This window comes from Rhynchophorus ferrugineus, unplaced genomic scaffold (genome assembly GCF_030347505.1).
Source record: "Rhynchophorus ferrugineus isolate W39M unplaced genomic scaffold, kcgeb_rfMv2 rfM2, whole genome shotgun sequence".
Classification (NCBI taxonomy): domain Eukaryota; kingdom Metazoa; phylum Arthropoda; class Insecta; order Coleoptera; family Curculionidae; genus Rhynchophorus; species Rhynchophorus ferrugineus.
The window spans coordinates 90,626,472-90,645,687 of record NW_027472581.1 but is presented as its reverse complement, the minus strand read 5'-3'; the positions used below and the strand labels follow the sequence as shown (position 1 = coordinate 90,645,687).

At 31.5% G+C, this 19,216-nt stretch overlaps 3 protein-coding genes across 5 annotated transcripts in view; 1 reads left to right on the top strand and 2 right to left on the bottom strand.

Annotated features, from left to right (window-relative positions):
* The window catches only part of gogo (thrombospondin-1 like protein golden goal), a 233,600-nt gene extending 230,985 nt beyond the window's left edge, over nt 1–2,615 (bottom strand). For all 3 annotated transcript variants that reach the window (XM_076396946.1, XM_076396947.1, XM_076396948.1), the window contains exon 1: nt 2,539–2,615. The gene's annotated coding sequence lies outside the window, so the exon portion shown is untranslated. The remainder of the gene's footprint in view (nt 1–2,538) is intronic.
* Nucleotides 2,616–11,612: 8,997 nt separating this feature from the next.
* On the top strand, nt 11,613–12,137 carry LOC143190874 (uncharacterized). Its single transcript, XM_076395446.1, has one exon. It carries the CDS (start codon nt 11,613–11,615, stop codon nt 12,135–12,137), a length of 525 nt encoding a protein of 174 aa, XP_076251561.1.
* A 5,842-nt stretch (nt 12,138–17,979) lies between these two features.
* On the bottom strand, nt 17,980–18,590 carry LOC143191994 (uncharacterized). The gene has a single exon (XM_076397455.1). The coding sequence runs from the start codon at nt 18,543–18,545 to the stop codon at nt 18,027–18,029; it is 519 nt and encodes a 172-aa protein (XP_076253570.1). The 5' UTR covers nt 18,546–18,590; the 3' UTR covers nt 17,980–18,026.
* Between the last annotated feature and the right edge of the window lie 626 nt (nt 18,591–19,216).

Here is a 19,216-nt window from a genome sequence, read left to right as displayed (position 1 = left end):
ACCCTCTGCAGTAATCCCGTGGGGTGATAAATATAATACTCCCCATTATCTCGGTTATCTTGAACAATCTTCTGACTAAGTAATTTTTCACCTAATTTACTTGCTCGTATCGCATCGATGTTCTCGGCGTCCTGCTCGACTGTGGCTTCAGGTGAAGCCGCTTGCGGTGGTCCGTAAGCTTCGGTTAGTCTCTGCTGTCGTGAAAAGTTCAAAAATCGAGAGTTTTTTCTTGAGGGAGGCTCGGACGATACGAAACAAAGAAGGAAACCGAGAAAAACTAATGCGTTCAACTTCATTTTTGTTGTTAACGGTTACTGTATCACTGATAACATGCGTCAGTGTACTGCTTCTATTTATATGTATTATACACTTAAATTTTAAATAAAGTATTCATATAAGGTGTCCTACGTGCCTTCAGCTGTCGCTGTAATCGATTTATGGGACGACGATGTTGGTAAATGCACGTTGCAAATTTTGATTGTTTATGATTATGCAACCAGTCATTATTATATTTATGCAAAATGGATATTCCTTTATTAAGTAGCTTCAATGATGTGTGGATGTGTCGGCAGTGACCCTAATAAAATGGATTCGTCTTGAATTACAAATGATGGTCGTTTTACGAACAGCGTAATTTATACAAGGTGACTAAACTAAGTGCTGAGTTATAAATTATGCGTTACGAAATAACGGGCTAAGGAAACAGTTATATTTGTTTTTCTTCAAGAAACACAAATTAAGGACTCTTGTATTTAAGGTATTTTTCACGCAAAAAAAAAACAATATATTTACTATCAATTTTTTTACTAGATATTAGTTCAGGTTTAACTATTTTTTTAATTATTTTTTTAATTAAAATTGATTTCCTAGACCAACTTTACCAATACTGGTAACAATTATTTTTACAATATGTACACTAGCCTATTCAGCGAGAATATATAGTTCCATTCTCACAGCTTACACCTCCTCACGTATACACTATCATACAAGTTCCCAGGGTTTAATTTGCGAACAGAGTGTCAGTGCGTGTTGCAGGAATTTAAATTTCACTTTGGTACGATATTTTTCAAGATTGTTAATATAATAGGGTAAAAGGATTAAAATTGGGAATGATAAATAGTAAAAAATTTTGACTGTTTTATGGCAATAATAGGTAATATTTCGATTACTATCTCGATTTTTGTTAAAAAATATTTCCGTTCAGTAAGAAATTATTTATATCATTTCATTCAGATCATTTTCAGTTATGTCATGGATTAGTTTTTTTTTCTATGATTAGGTATATGTTTAATTTTTACATAGTATTTATGATTTTACATTTTTAGTTTTTTGTTTTGTTTAAGTTCTATTGTATTGTCTATATTTGTTATAGTATATTATTTGCAAATGACAATTAACACATTAAAATACAATAAAACATTTGTGGGGTATTCCATTCCATTCCATAGAAAAATTCCATTCTTTTTTACAAATGCACAGAATATTCAAATATACAAGTAATTCTACTTCGTTTAAAATTAAATTATAAATTGCATGTTGTGTATAATTATTATAATAGTATCCTATAATTATTTTTTTAACTCTTTTTAAAGTTAGTTCGTGAAGAAATTTATACAACTGCGTCTCTCTTATACTACCGTTGGAAAATATAAGAACATATAAAATTAACTACCCAAGAAATTATCTCCATCATTTCCTCTCTCACAATTCATACAGGAAAGGATTCTTCGTCTGACATCACGAATTGAAAAAAACAATCGAACCGTGCATTTGACTGAAAATAGTAATTACTATTTTCAGTCGCTAGTTTTTTAACTATCGACTGTTTTTCGACTATCGACTGTTTCGACTGTAGATATCTCATATTTCGACTCTCATTTTTTGTGGTTATGTAATTGATTGTGCTATGTAATAAATACACTTAAAATGCGTTACTAACCTTTATTTTTATAGAGGCTATGTAATTACCAATAATTCTCTCTAGATAAGTACCTAGATTTACGTCTCCTTAGAAAGGTAAGTTAGTTTGCAACAACAAGTTATAATGTAAATTTCTAAAATATAATGAATAGCCTCTGATACCTTAATATACAAATAAAAAATCAGGTTTTCGCATGTCTACACCGCTGAAAGCACTGACAAGCAAAGTTATTGCCGTAGTTATAAGCTTCTTAAAAGTTTCCTTTAAGCAGCACTACGAGCACATTACCTTGTTTTACAACACAGTATTTTCCCATTGGTTGTATTTTTATTTCAGCTTTTAATGAGGTTAAAACTTTAACAGACATCCGCAAAATGTCATAATAGAAGTAATAGAAGTAATATATAAAAATTATTATTAAAATAATCAATAAGTACTACTGAAACAAACTCACATATTTGTATCAATTCGTGATGTTCCATGATAAATGATGAATATGATTTGAATTGTATGAATAATTGCCTATTTTCTATTCAATTAATGGTAATTTATTAATTACGAAATAAAGGAAATGAAGTAAATACACGTAGCTATATTAAAATAAAATCAACACTTACCTCATTCGAGTTAACGACACTTTGGCTTACACCTGTAAAAAAGAAAAGCTTTTAGTATAATATGGTTGTAAAAAAACACGCTAATCGTTCAGGAATGTTACTAGGTAGATGGATACTTGCAAATGCATTTTCTAAATTAGGTGCCGCAACAATGTTTGCATGCCTTGCCCATTACAAATATTTTGATGGATTATCCTGCGTTTTTTATGGTAATTCCTGTGATGTTTTAATCAATATTAGCTTCGTCCGACAAAATGTCTAAATCTATAAGAATTTAATTATGAATGCTGAAATATCAATTTTATAACAGGGTTCTATATATTTGGAAAAAATATGTTGCCTCACAATCTAATATAAATATTCAGTTAATAAACTAAAGAAATAGTAAAAAAAGCTAATAGTTTTATGGCTCAATTAAGCCATATTAACATATCAGGCCGTATAATATTTAAGTACATTTTGTAGGTAGTAGTATTAGCTAGTAGTACTCAAATAATTATGTATGGATTTGCTTTTATCCAATTATTATAATGGATTTTGAAAGCCATCAACGCACACTAAGATATATTAAAGACAAAGAGACCTAAAAAAGGGTTTCAAAACCCTTCCGACAATTGCCCTCAAGGAACTCTAAAGGAATAAGGCAGATACAATCAGCAGTTATAATGCTTAGAATTTGAAAATAATTACCTAAAATCAATTATCAATCTATACAATAACTATCGAATCAAAACAAACATATAATATTCAAATTTTATATAGATAAAAATCGTCTTAGAATGAAGATAGATACGAAAAAAAAAATTGGGCACCATGAGTCAAGTACATATCCCTCAATGTATTAGACAAGCCATGGCTTCTGATTGTTAATACATTTCTGCATATCGTTAAAATATGGAAGACTAACATTGGTTCCTCACAATAGGGACACAGATGACTTTCAGTTCGATTTATTAGGATAACCTGGTTTGCGTAAGGGTTTCCCATATTAAGAGAGAAGTATGACGCCGATATAATTACTATAAGTTCATTTTAATGGTTTTGAGGTTTCAGCAATTTTATATACTGAAAATTAGAACTTTAACAAGAAGTTGGTTAAAAATGTACCTGATTCGATTTTATATATAGTCTATTCAAAGTTTTTTTAAGAATGCTTCCTGGATATTTGTGACGTCGAAACATTGCAATGTTGCCGCTTCAACTATGAGTTTTAGTTCAGTTTGGTTCAGACATACAACAAAATTCTAATCTAAATAAAATAGTTTAAGTAAAATGTTATCAAATATAATTTATTTTAACATTATAGTACATCTAACACATATATTATCGAAGGAGCTAAAACTACAATTAAGGAAAAAGGTATAATAGTTTATAGGTTAGATTTGTTTTGTTTACATTTAACTCATTTCCACACCATCTACGAGGTAAAAATTCTAGGCGCGTTTTTTCATGCAGTGGTATCCCCCTGGAGGCCTAGTCCACCTAATTAACAATTGTATATCTGAAAAATCTATTTTACTTTCATTCGAGAACATATTTACCCTTTTACGTTTAGTTCTTGTTTCTTTCGATGGTGTGTTTACTTGTCAAGTTGTCTTGGTATCACTGTATATTTTATTTCTTCTGCTACTCTCTATGTACATTCTTCACAAAATTAATTACTGAATTCTGTCTAATGCATTTACCATATCTACAAAACAGTTAGTATTCATTTTCCCCTCATACATTCTAACCTAACGCTAATGTTTAATTTTGATTATTAATATTCAATTAATTATGTGCATACCTTTAGTTTTTTCCACTCTCATCACTTTGTCTCAGGAATTTCCAGCATTGCACATTATTATCACATATCCTGAAAGTTTCCTTCAGTCGCTTTCACTTTCCGACTCGCTGTCCATTTCATTCACTAAACTGTTAATTTCTTATCTGTCTAAAACATGTTTACGATTCGACCATTTATCAATTACTTTCTCTGTATGTCTTATCGAGTTATAAACCGAAGGTAATATGGTTGACAATGCTTCCTTCCACATATCCAAACAGTTTTTAATGGTGTATCCTTCTCGATCAGCAATATATATGCAATTAATTATTAATAAATATAATGACCAATAAAACCTAATAAAAATCAAATTTTAACTTTTACCTTTTTCCATCAAATTTTGTTGTCTTTACAATTTTTTTGTTATTCTTGCCAAGAGTGCCATTAATGAACCATTTTGAAATATTCAGTTTTCTCAATATACACAAATTCAAATAGTTTCTCTTCCTTGGCCTTATTTTATGCCTTTAAAAATTAAATTATTTTTAAGGCAATGTCTGGAAGTTCCATTAAACCTCTCGGAGTGTTATTTTTACACCATTTAAACCCTATGCCCTGTAAGAGTATATGAAAGGATGTAAGACATCCGTAAGATATACATCGCTCAAAAATCTGAATGTCCCTAACTCTTTTACGTATACTTTCCAGACAGACAATTCCCTCTAAAATAATTTTATTAAATTATGTTAAATCGATAAAATAGTTTGTGTACTTCGTATTCTTATACAATTTCTATATTTGGTCTCGAATAGAGCCAATATCAAGATGGTTAAGTTTCGTCACGCACTTTATATGTAGACGGGTTTTCTTGGGTGAATCTAACGTATTATTCTTCATTTTGTAAGCGATGTTAATAACAGTACCCACACTAATATTTAGCGAGGCAGCAACACACTAAAACATTTTCAATAAAATTGTAGGGACTTATATTACTTAATATCATCAATAATTACCTCTTCTAACGGAACAAGGAGGCCTCCATTATCTCGTTCCTTTTTGAAATAACCTACTAAAGCCGCAATCAATTTGTGAACCTGAATATCTATTGTTTTCGGCATTTTCAAATAAAGTTATATGGTATATTATAGAGCGACTTAAATTATCAAAATAATCAAAGGACCAAAACAATGCTTAACATGCTTAATAAACATGCTTAATGCTTCACTACATAGTATAAAACAAAGTCGCCTTTTCTGTCGCTATATCCCTATGTGCGCTTAAATCTTTAAAACTACGCAACGGATTTTGATGCGGTTTTTTTCAATAGATAGAGTGATTCAAGAGAAAAGTTTATATGTATAATACATGCATAATATACTAAGGCAACATTGCTAATTTTAGAGGTTTCTAACGTGATGTCGTAAATTAACCTATTTTTTTAGGCTTATTTAGCAATTAGCAAAAACGCTGCCTAACCCTACGAGTTAGATCAAATTAATGTACTACAGTATTGTACACCATAAAAAGGTCTACAAAAAAGTCCGCGATGGTATATGTTTATCTTTTAGGGATAACCCACATTAATCATTTTTATTGTTTACTTTTTACGTGAGAAAATGGCTTATTTACGAAGCTATTTTAAGCAATACGGCATTAATCCTTATCGAATTAAGTACCTTAAATACAGTGTGCAATTAATATAGATCAATATGGTTCCTTACAGCATGTAAATTAAACAAATATTTTCGGAGATATTACAAATTTAAAATTTGCGTTTAAAAATGTGTAATGTAATAAAAATTGTATGAATTTAGATATTCCAAAGATAGCAGGAAATCTTCATAGTAAGTATAGGGGAAGAGGAATTGTTTTACTCCAAATTTAATGCGTGCAGGCCAAGGGCAGTAATGAATGAACCAAAAATACTGGATCGATTTTAATCATGTTTTCATTGAGTGACATAGGCATATATATTTTATGCCCGTGCAAAGTCGGAGCGGGCCGCTATGTTTTTATATACAACGTTCATATTTTTTCTGTAGGGTATTTAATTTAGTATCAGCATTGCACCCGTGCGAAGACGGGGCGGGTCGCTAGTAATTAATAAACAATGCATCTGACAATAGGACAGAAACCAGCTGTCAGACGTATGCAAAATTCTTGAAAGCAATAAGAGGTTTTAACTGTTACCTATAAATTATTGTGGCTGTATAATTAACTGTGGTTTTATAAATACTATAATAGTAAAATAAACTATATTTGATAACATTTTTGTTCAGTTATTTCATTTAGATTAGAATTTTTTTGTATGTCAAAATCAAACTAAACTAAAACTCAGAGTTGGCCCGGCAAAATTGTAATGTTTCTACGCCACAAATGTCCATGACGCATTACTAAAAAAAACTTCGTTAACTTAAAATTAATCGATAGGCCCGATATAAAAATAAAACGACAAATATTCATAGCACCATTTCTTATCGAATGCCGAATTTATTCAAGAACCCCTTAAAAATCAGATCAATTAGACTAGGTTGTTGTCTCCAGATATACGTACATTGGATGATATATTAATAAAATCGAATATATTTTGCATAAATACATACCGAATCGACGTGTACCCATTAGAAATGCGGCGGCTTTTAAATAACTGCTATCCTACTTACAAGAAATATGCGAGTTTCTAATTATAAGGCGTAGTCTGACTGTTCCGAAGTTAGTTAGAAGCGGCGCCCACCGTCAGATATAAATCAAACGAGGCCGCGAAATTAATTTTGCATGAATTTCTGTTTACATTGGTATTCATCTTTGTAAATTATTCAGGCTACATTTTCATATTGTTATTTTGTTACAAATTTGTTGCTAATCACTTCGGGCCCTCGGCATACATCTGACTAATATTTCGTGGTATAATCCTAATCGGCTACGTACACAAACTCCCTTTCGGTCTGTCGTTTGTGACGCGTATCGATAGCTTTATATCAGCTAGATCAACGATTTTTATTCATCTATTGCCAATGAGTAGAAACTACACATAGGGCTTCCTTTAAACAGCCAAATACGGTTTGTAAAATATATAAAATCTAATGTATAAAAGCTAATGTAGCCGAATCACCCTGTAATATTCTAGTTGTTGTTATATGTCAGCAAAAATATTCAAAACATTAATGGTAATAATTACAGGTTATAAATTGGCAAATGTTGCTTTCGTGCTTGTTTTCATAAATTTTTAAGTTATGTTTAATATTCCTAATTAATATGATCTGATTGGGCATTTTCGAGACCATTAAATAGTCTCAGGTAGGAGCTTATATATATATATATATATATATATAATATTATCTACAATAATATCTTCGGTATGGATAAACTCCAGATAAAATAGACTGATGAAAAAATTGAAAATTGGTTTATTTGCGGACCTGTGTCCCTTGGATTAAAACTTAACAATTTGAATAGTGAATATGACAGTGCAAGTAGCAATGACTGAAAGAAAATTATTTTGTACCCTCATAAACAACACAGTATGATAAGGGGGAAACAACTAAGGATGAGAATATAATTAATATAGGATAACCATAGAAAACCGAGTTTATGAGGAGAGAACTAATATTAACTCTTTCGTTCATATACGAAAAGCATTAGGATAATATAGCTGTTAAATATAATTTTAGAACGAATATAAACTCAGGCATTAACAGGGTAACCTAACGAGAAATGCAGTGATACCAAAATGTCTTGACACGCGAACATAGAGACGAAGGAAACAAGAACTAAATATAGGAAAGTAAATATTCTCTCTAATGAAAGTAAAATATTTTACTTGGATCTATAATTGTTAATTCTGTTGATTAGTCCCCCAAGAGATACAACTACGTAAAAAGCGTTTAAAAATCTACCTCATAAATTATATCTTTTAAAATTATTTTGTTTGTATTAGTTTTTATGTCAAAGTCAAAATAAACCAAAACTTAAATTTCATGGGGCAACGTTGCATTATATATTTTGATGACATACATTGGCTGTTTTATTGGAAGTACTATATATATTTTTATTATACCAAATTTGTCAGTTTCAGTTTCAAAAGCCTTATATAAGCCATCATGTGTGGGGTAAGAGAGAATGAAGAAATCATTAAACATAAAGAAGTTTACCTCCTAGGCAGCAAAAAGTTGGTGAAAATAAAGTCCCCCAAGAAACATTGATATCTCCACATAAAGCCCTTTTACCACCAACACACATAAACCATTAATGAAGCAATTTGTAAAATCACTCCCCAAAGATGGACATTGATTCAAATATATAATTTCACCACCATCAATGGTAACAGCCCACAAATTGTCACAACCATGACGTTATATAGTAATTTTCAGCCCATCATAAAAACCACAACTGGCCAACAGAATGCTAAAAGCATTTCAAGATTTGGGTTGCATAATGAGTCAAAAAACACATTTTCTTCATTATCACCTCAATTATTTTCTGGAAAATTTTGGGGAGGTGAATGAAAAGGAAGATGAATAATTACTCCAGGACACTAAAGAGATGCATAAAAGATTCCAAAGAAAAAATAGAGCGTCTCAATGACATCAGACTACTGTTGGACTTTATAGAGAGATATTCCAGATTCTACAAGGGAAAATGTACAAAGAACACACTCACTGGAAAAGAACATAAAGTTCTTTATGTGGTAGCGATGGTGTATTAAAATAAAAATATATACCATTAATAGGTTGTTAACAAGATATGTTTTTAAAGTCTTTTCATATTTTAGTATAATAATGACTATAACAAAAAGAACACTCAAAATCATAAATATTGTATCACTAAAACTAGAATGAAGTTATTAATGAAAGTAATCCCAAGTTATAATTCCAAGTAAATAATATGTTACACTTATAAGTTATGAGAAAAACCGAACATTTAATAATAGTAGTTAGTGTTATATAAACAAATTCATGAATATTTATTCAATAAACATAATAATTAATAAAATAAATATGTATTTTTATAGCCTATTTTTATAAATTTACTTACTCCATCTATTTTTTGTTTTATTTTGTTCAAAATAGCCATTCAGATTTGTTTCTTGTTTCTCGTAAATTCTTTATAAATCCTTAAAATCAAAGGATAATATTTTGAATCCCGCCGTTGGATAAAAAATAAACGAGAACAAGCGAAAAAATCCCACGCAAAATATTTAGGTAAATTAATTCATCAGATAACGAAGTAATTAACTAAATTACATCACATTTCGTTCCAAAATGTATCCAATTTTTCAACGAAAAACCATTCTGTACATGAATAAAATTTAGAATATACACCCAATTTTGGTATAATTTTTGTTATATAATTCAAGTAAATTTTATATTGAAAGGATTGTCTTCCATATATATATAACTAATAAATTCCTAATCTGAAATATAGATCTCGCCACCTGACAATATAACTAACAATGTTATAACAATCTGAGATTTAATTTAAGAGTTGCTTTAACGAGACAACTTTTTACAGGGCTATGATAACCTATATTTGGCATGGTTGCATATTTCTCAAATATGTTTCAAAAAAGTAGCTTGACGCAGATCAAGATATGGTTATTGGAAATGCTGAAATGGATTAGTTTAACAACTCAACTTATCAGCTTTGGAGTTTTGACAGTTAAGCACCATCGGGGATAATTCATTAATGATTTATTAATGGTTTGTTGACTTCAATATTAAACATAATTTATCTAAAAATAATTTGCGTGAAGCCCAATAAATATACGTAGCTTATAGCGAAATTCAAATATATAACATAGGGCAAAAGTCCCGCTACCATTTTGATTTTGATTGAAGTAAGTTTGATTTTCATAATATGTTTATATGGTCTTGTATTTTCAGGTCATTTTTCTTTCGTTATGATTGAAAACAGCAGCAGTAACAGTAACTGCAACACCTTGGTCCATTTCAAAAAAATAGGGACCAATGATGTTACCAGAATGCATACGACACCATATAGTTGTTTTTGGTGGATGCAATGATGTATCATAGATGTTAAGGATTCTGTGTTCCACAAAACCGATTGTTCTATTTATTGACTTGGCCACTGAGAAGAAAATGGGCTTCATCGTTCATTCACTCAGTTTTCAAAATACACCTTAATTTGTGTGCATAAATGTGTAACTGGGAACCACCTCTCCGAATGGATGTTTCTGGTGATTCTGCAACATTATGGGGAATCAGAGCCACATTTTCATTATTACGAGACGTCCGTTATCTTCCAGAGCGGAGCCTGTTTGCTGTTCTACTTTACTGTCAAAAAGTCGCATATAAACGACAAATTGTGGTTTTGTCACGCCCTGGACGACCAGGATGCTTTTTAGTGCCAATAATGGAATGTTTATTTTCAATAAATATTGTCACTGTTTCTGCTCGTTGTTGTGGCGTATATTTATCTATAATAAAATTTGGACGGCTACACAACACAATGGTTGAAGCGAAACTGAGCTAAATATCACATAACCAAGATGGTGCGTAGTCAAAATGGTAGCAGGACTTTTGGACTACCTGTTATTTAGGAATGTATTAGAATAACATTCACTCAATATCACATAAATACCCAATTTTTCCAGAGAGATAGTTGGTTGTTGCAAGAACAGTTTTCACAAGTGGGTTTAAAAAATTAATTTTTGAATAGTTCAAAACATTCAAAGTGTACCGTTATTACTGTATATCAACTATGACTTTTTTACTACTTTTTTACATTTTGTCAAATTGAATATTCTAATCTACCAACCCTACTCGCCGGACTTTGCTCCTTATAATTGTGAGGCAGCACGAGCAGTTTACCGGGTCCTAAACTGGATATTTTCAATATATTAATAATACTTTAATTAGCCTGTTCTTTCATTTCGTTTCGAAATAAATACATTTCGCCACAAAATAATGGAACAGAATCTAATCAACGATAGTATTAAAGAATTAATATTCTAATTTTAAAATGTCATTTGGTTTTGAATTAAGTGCATTTTAACTTGAACTCGTAGAACTATTATGTACTTGAAATATAATTAATCATTTCTTGATAAATAGAATTAATTAAAATAGTCTTGTCATGTCTTGTAATTACATCATTTAACATTCATTAACCATACGCTAAGATTATTATGGTCTATATAATTTTGGTAAGGTCAATGTCCAAATAAAATCTATAGGTCATGACTATAACAGTACACAGTCGACAGATAACTTCACTATATATATTTTCACAAAATTCTACACCAGCACAGTAGTTTCTTGTTATCAGTACAAGCCTAGTTAACTTAAAAATGTGGAGCTCAATCAACTCGCTCTTCTTCATAGCCTTATGTATTAGTATTAGTTCAGCAGAACCTCCCAGATGGCGTTCTAGATGGAACTCGGCTAGATTTCAACGGATTGAAGCTTCACCGGCACCAGTTCCTCATACAGTTTACGGACCACCATCTCCAGCTCCCAGTTATGGACCACCAGCACCTCCAAGTCCTTCGTATGGACCACCTCCTAGTGAAGAACCTTCACTGACTACTACAGCTTTACCCGAAGCTACAACAACTGAACTTCCCACTACAACGGAAGCTCTATCGGAATCAGTCAATGTAACTAACGCCAAATTGCAACAAAAATCGGACTTTGGGGTTTACTACATTTATCATCCAAGTGGTCTGCTGCAGAGAGTTCGGTATGAAACAGAAGATGACACGAAGAACATGGCTTTTTCCGCTCGACTCAACTACGAAAATGTGGAACCAATTTCGGGACCCATATATACTTATGACCCACAAAGTTATGTTTTTCAAAGAATTCAAAAATAGATTCCTTGCCACTGGTTTATGATTAAATAAACATTGATTTTCGTATTAATAAATATTTTAAAATTGTAGTTAAGTATTGTTTCCCTTTATCTTACAATATAACGAAATATTTAACTAGCAATATTTTTAAATATTTATATTTTTTTTATTCCCACCACAATAATCTTCCATGAATACAATAAATTTATGTCAATGTCCATCAGTTATCTACAGAGCTATTTAATACTAGGTGTGGAATGGCCTTTAATATCTTTATAGATATAGTTATATTATCTTCAATCGGTCCGACGATATTACCATAACGTTTTCTTTTTTGGGAGGTTTGTAGAATAGATGCCTGAAAATAGATTTTTTGTTGACAAGGCCAACATTGTATGGGATACTTAAAAATTCGTAATGAAAAACTAAGTATCATTGGCCTATAATCCCGGACTATTTAGAAGAATGGTGGAAGGACTTCACATATATTCAGTATTCAATATAATATCATCAGAAGCTTGGTAAAAATTTTAAGTATGCATTATTTTGTGATATTTGAGAATATAGAATGAAAAAGTAAATTAAATATTCTGTGACATAGGATTGCATTATTTTTATGGTAATGAAATATAAGAAGAGTGACTTAATTTTAGTGTATTTTTTTCAGTAAATTTGAAGCATTATCGTAAAAAATTATATATATTACTAGATCTAAAGTATTGCATACAGCCAGTCAATATTAATGCTCGTTTTTCTAATATAATTTTCATTTTACTTGAAGAACAACACACTATTTGAGGCTAATCAGACTAGGAGACTGACTCCATTTTCTGTATTACGGAAAATATTTTCAATCAGGTTTTGTGATTATCGGAAGGAGCAATATATCGTGAATTCAAGGGTTTTGGTGGAACTTGAAGATTTTCACGGAAATTGAGTAAGAGTTTACATTTTCCAAAATTACCTTCTAGTGTTTCGTTTTGCAGAAATGTTTTTTTTGCTGTTTATTTAATAGAAATTTATTTAGAAAATGCAATATATAGTTACATTAAGAGCAGGTAATATTCAGTATAATAAATTAGTTTCTTTTAAATTATATTTCTATTATATAATTTAACAGTTATATTAAGATTTGCCTATTACGGTATTCTTATCAAACTCTTTTCCATATATAATTGTAAATCACAAATATAAATAAAAAAATCCCATGTTCTGAGGGAGATTTAAGACATAACTATTAACATTAACTAACACTAGCAGGAAATGTGTCCAGTCGCTTTATATCAGAAATTATAAATGTATTTTAGCAGACAATTATAGCTATTAGGCAGCAATAGAAATCAAAACTAGACTAAGAATCCTGAAGAACATATGTTCATATTTTCAGTTATTTTGAGCTTAATTTTTTTTATCAGATATAGTGTCAGGAAAGTACCGATATTTGATTAATAAATGACAAAATGTTTATTATTTACCCTGCAAAGTGATCCCTTTCGACACAGTAAACAATCCAAAGTTCAAATCATGTTTCAAATACCATTTTCTTAAATGTAGCTGACCGGACGAATATCAAGTGAATTTGATGGAAGTTCTATAGTTTTAATTGAGTTTTTGGAAAGAAATATATTTGTACCTATAATTTTATGGAGTTTCGTTTAATTTCTAACAAACTTTTTTATGCTATTTTAATCCATTGTAAAAAAACAAAATTGATCAATAGAGAAAGGACCAACTGATATATGATGGTCAACTTCAACATCAGTATTGAAGACTGACATGGGTCGTACCAGATTAAGCACAGAAAAAGTTTTTATACAATCATTCTAAATACAATTTTCTATTTATCAACTTCGCGTACCATTTTTGTGTTTTTTATTTCCTTTATTTATTAACATTATATATTTAAATAATCTCCATTCCTCATTTTATTGTTTACTTGACATCAGTCTAGTAAATTATTCCCACTTATTTTTATTATGACATTTAAATATGATATTTTTAACTAATTATTCCTATCTTATTCTTATTCTTAATCTACTGTACTTCATTTTCTTTTCCTTTCGTTCCTAAGCCAACGTGACAACACTACAAATTTTCTTCATAATTCTTCACGCATTATGTACTAAATCGAATTATTTCTCTCTCTCAAACATATTTTTATTCTATACTACGGGTATAATATACAAAAAATGCTATAATGGCATTATTTCATTTAAATATCAATCTTTATTTGAAATGTACACCTACATGGAATACTTAAATTACAATAAACTATTTCTGAATCCTTTGGAAGAGATAACTCTGAGGATCATAAGTATAAATAGGTCCCGAAATGGGTTCAACGTTTTCATATTTAAGACGGGCCGAAAAAGCCATATTCCTGGTGTCATCTCTTGTTTCATACCGAACTTTCTGCAGTAGACCACTTGGGTGATAAATATAGTATACTCCAATGGCAGGAGCCTGCTGCAACTTAGAACTAGTTCCATTTATAGGCTCGGACAGAGGTTCAACGGTAGTTGGCAATGCGGTTGTCGTAGCCTCCGGTAAAGCCGTAGTGGTTAAAGACGGTTCTTCGCTGGGTGGTGGTCCATACGAAGGGCTTGGAGGTGCCGGAGGTCCGTAACTGGGAGCCGAAGATGGAGGACCATACACCGTATGAGGAACAGGAGCGGTAGTTACTGCAGGAGAATCTGGAAGTGCCTCAATTCGTTGAAATCTTCTAGGTCCCCATCTAGACCGCCATCTTGGAGGTTCAGCTACAGTGACACCGATACAAATTACCAGTAAAACAACTGCTATTAAGCCTGACATATTAGAAATAAATGAAGAATATGTTAAACGATTTGCAGACAATTGTAAACTGGTTTTAGTACAAAATTATTCGAAATTTATAGGTAATCCATTTTGTATGACCACCATAAAATTTGACCTACAGATTTTATTTGGATATTGGCCTACCCAAATTTATACTATCCAAAATAGTTAAGATCGTGCATAATACCCGTAGAATATTAAACAAATTTTTATGGCGGATATAATAAATATATTTAAATTAAATTAAAAATTATTGGTCTTATTGTTACACAATATTAATAAAAACATAAATCAGATTATTAAGGCAATAAACTACTTTTTTGCTAATTACAGTATTAGTATGAGTGTCACCTTTGATCTTTTATACTTCTCTTTTGAAAAAATGCGATTCCCAGATTCTTTCAAGTGATTTTTTGAAGACTATGACTTACTCCACCTTACTTAGAAATCATGATTTTGTTATCAGTTATAAAAAATCCAAACAATTAAGATATTAATGAATGGGTAAAAAATTAAAGACGAATCGTGAAGTTATGTTATGAATTTATAACTGACAAAGTACCATTTATTCATTACAACTTTTCCACAGCTAAATGATCATGCATATATATTGTTGAGGCTAGTCATATACCCAAGAATGACTCAATTCTACGGCGAAATATATCGATCTTACGATCTTACAATATTGCGTCGGTTGTTACATCGCAAAAAAATCGAATTAAGTTGAAACATCAGATGGGGCCTTACAACCCAACTACATATCTAAAGCCTAAAATTCGAATACCAACCTTTGTAGCAATTGAACTGGTATACTATCAAGGAAATGTGTTTGTCGCAGAAGTTCAATAAAACAAAACAAGAAATCAACGCAAACCATCCGTAAGCTGAAACTCTACAGTTGGTAGAGTGAACAATGAGTAATGTTATGACAGTCACTATAAACGAAAAAAACTAACACTACTGAAGTTTTGAGTTGAAAAACTTGCAGGAAACTCTATGTTATATTTCACTTAATAATATATATAACAGGAATATTTTTTGTTATTTTCTTGGTGAAATAAACATAAATATAATACACTATATACAGTCACATTAGAGCAGGAAATATTCTGAAATAATATAAAATAGACTGGTTGTTTTAATATGATTTTGATATAATATATACTCTATTCTTTCTACTTAGGTTGATCTGCCCTGGATCTACTACTTAATGATCATTTCAAACCTAAATATCCGTATTGTACTATTGTTTCTATACAATTGCAATCAAATATATTAATTAAAAATTCCCGTGGTCTGAGGGGATTTTGAACACATAACTATTACATTAGCCGGAAAAAATAGCCCAGTCGATTCATGTCAGAAACTATACATTTAAGTCAATATCAATTGAACAATTTTAATAAGGATATTTGCAGAATAATTTACAATAGCGGGTAACGGTGGAAATGGCTCGGAATTACAATTGAAGAAAAAATCACGCAGAATTTGTACATATCAAATATAGCATTTTAATTATTAATTATTCTCTTCAATCTAGCATGGTGAAAAATTGCGCAAATGAAGAGATAAATGAATATCGTCAAAACTGATGAAGATAATGTAAATGATATAACTGATGATGCAAATGATGAAACGTTGCATAATGAGATAATACGTTTTGCTTTTAACCTTTACTTCTTTGCATTATACATCACCTTAACAGGTCAATCGAAAAGTTCCCGGCCTGACACGTAGATGGCGCTACTAGAATTAAATCCACATGTTTTAGTTAGCCCTAACCCTCAAAAGATGCGTGTATAAGTTGGACAGCTGTCGGATCATTACTTTATGAATTATAGCATTTTGCATGAAGCAACTCTTGTTATTGTGGAAAAAATTGTATAAAAGGGAATTTGGCGTGTTGATAAAATATTGCTTCTTGAAGGAAAAAAATACAGCTGAAGTAAAAACTTGCAGCATGAAATATCAGACACTCTAAAAATATCAACTCAACGTGTACATCATATCATTCACGAATATTTGGGTATGGGAAAGCTCTGTGCAAAGTGGGTGCCACACAGGCTCACTTTTGACCAAAAACAACGACGAGTTGATGATTCGGAGCAACGAAGTCCAAACGACAGTCATCCGAGTGGACTGCACACGATGAACCCGCTCCAAAGCGTGGGAAAATGGAACAGTCGGCTGGCAAGTTTATTACGTCTGTATTTTGAGATGCGTATTTTCATTAACTACCTTGAAAAAACAAGATCAACAACGACTATCACATAGCGCTATTGGACCACTTGAAGGACGAAATCGCGGAAAAACGGCCGCATTTGAAGTAAAAGAAAGTGCGGCTTCACCAACACAATGTACTGTGTCACAAGTCAGTGAAAACGATGGCAAAAATCCATGAATTGGGCTTCGAATCACGGTATACTGCAGATCTGGCCCTCAGCGACTATTTTATGTTCCTATGGGTCCTATTTTGAAGCAAAGGACAAATCGTACTAAAAAATCAGCTTTAAGTCGGTTTCTCTATTGCATATTGGATATACGAAATAAACAGAATTTGTTACCCATTTCACATTCTTGGAAATATCAATATTAGATTAGTCTTTGATTCTGCAACCGATAAAAGAGCAGAAGAAATACTAAGTTTTGGTTATGGTTTCCATTATTTTAAACATTTTGAAAAGCGCCACTGTACAGAATACTCTTGTAACTTCACCAGGTTAACTCGATAATTTGGCTTTATATGATGATTCTAAGTATTTAAACACTTTTATTTATTAATTTTCACTTTTCATACAACTGATGAACTAAACTGGTCTTCTACATGGTGATGTGATGATATAACAAGCTGTAAAATTTTATTCCAATACAGCTTTAGATTTGTATGTCTATTTATATTCCAAAGTACACAAATAAGACTAGATTTTTTAAAAATTAGCCAGTCAGCAGTTAATAACAAAACACTAATAAACTCTAGTCTGTTGAGCAATGGGAACATGATGTTAAATTTCATAAAATATACTCTTAATTTGAATAACTAGCCTTTATTAAATAGTTAACAAAAAAATTTATAACATAATGAATTTTACAAAACTATTTTTGCAGTTTCTGGAATACATATGTTTGTGGATCGTATGTATATATAGGTCCAGTTATTGGTTCCACATTTTCGTACTTCAGCTTCGCACTAAAAGCCATATTCCTGACATCGTCATTCGTCTCGTATCTGACCTTCTGCAAAACTCCACTCGGATGATAAATATAATAAACTCCGGTTTCCGGTTTCTGCCTCAACCGGCTGCTGGTTGTATTGGTTGCAGCTGGTGAAGATGTCGTCGGGCTTTCGGTGGTGGTAGGAGCTTCTGTCGTGGTTGGTTCGTCATTGCTGGGTGGGCCATACGATGGACTAGGTGGTGGTGGTCCATAGCTGGGAGCCGGAGCTGGTGGTCCATAAACGGTGTGTGGTACAGGTGCTTGTGTCGGACTCGCTGGAGCAGGCGCCGCTTCAATCCGCTGGAATCTCGTAAATCTTGCTGCAGAACGCCATCTTGGAGGTTCGGCCAAACTTACTAAAGCGCAAGTCGCAAGAACTACTAAGGATGTCTTCAACATGTTTAAATGATTGTATTACTGCATGTGTATGCTTCAAATTCACAGCAGTTGGTATATTTATACTGCTACTAGCCGTAATATTTTGTGGTGGTAATTTTATAAACTTGACCTATCACTTATTTTGTTGCAAGCCAAAAATATACTAACGCATATATGGTTTAGTGCATCAGTGATATGTTTTATGAATATTAAATAACATATTGTATAAGGTTTCGTTAATACAAGGCTATCGATATCACTACCTTTATTAATTTAAATAAAACTAAGAGTTTCGTTTATTTTATTCTATATTTTAGTGTATAATTTATTTAGTAAAATATTATATTGAGCTTATTTCAACAATATTCCTACTATTATCGTACGATTTTCAGATTACCTCTTCTGTAGAAATCTAGTACTTTGAATAAGAGTCAAATTTCAAACGAAATGCTCCTGTTCTGCAAAGAGCACTGGTTGACACAAATAATAATCTTAGTTTCACTCAATGTCTGGTGAATAGAGGAGTTCAAATATAATTTCCTAGACTTGCCATATTACTTTCAGTTTCAGTAAAACGATAATAAAACCGGGGTAAGACAAAATAATATGAACACCTGGCATATACACAATATTTACTTTTTAATAATTTGTTGACCCAGCATTTGCTTTTAAATAAAACAGCTGATAGAAGC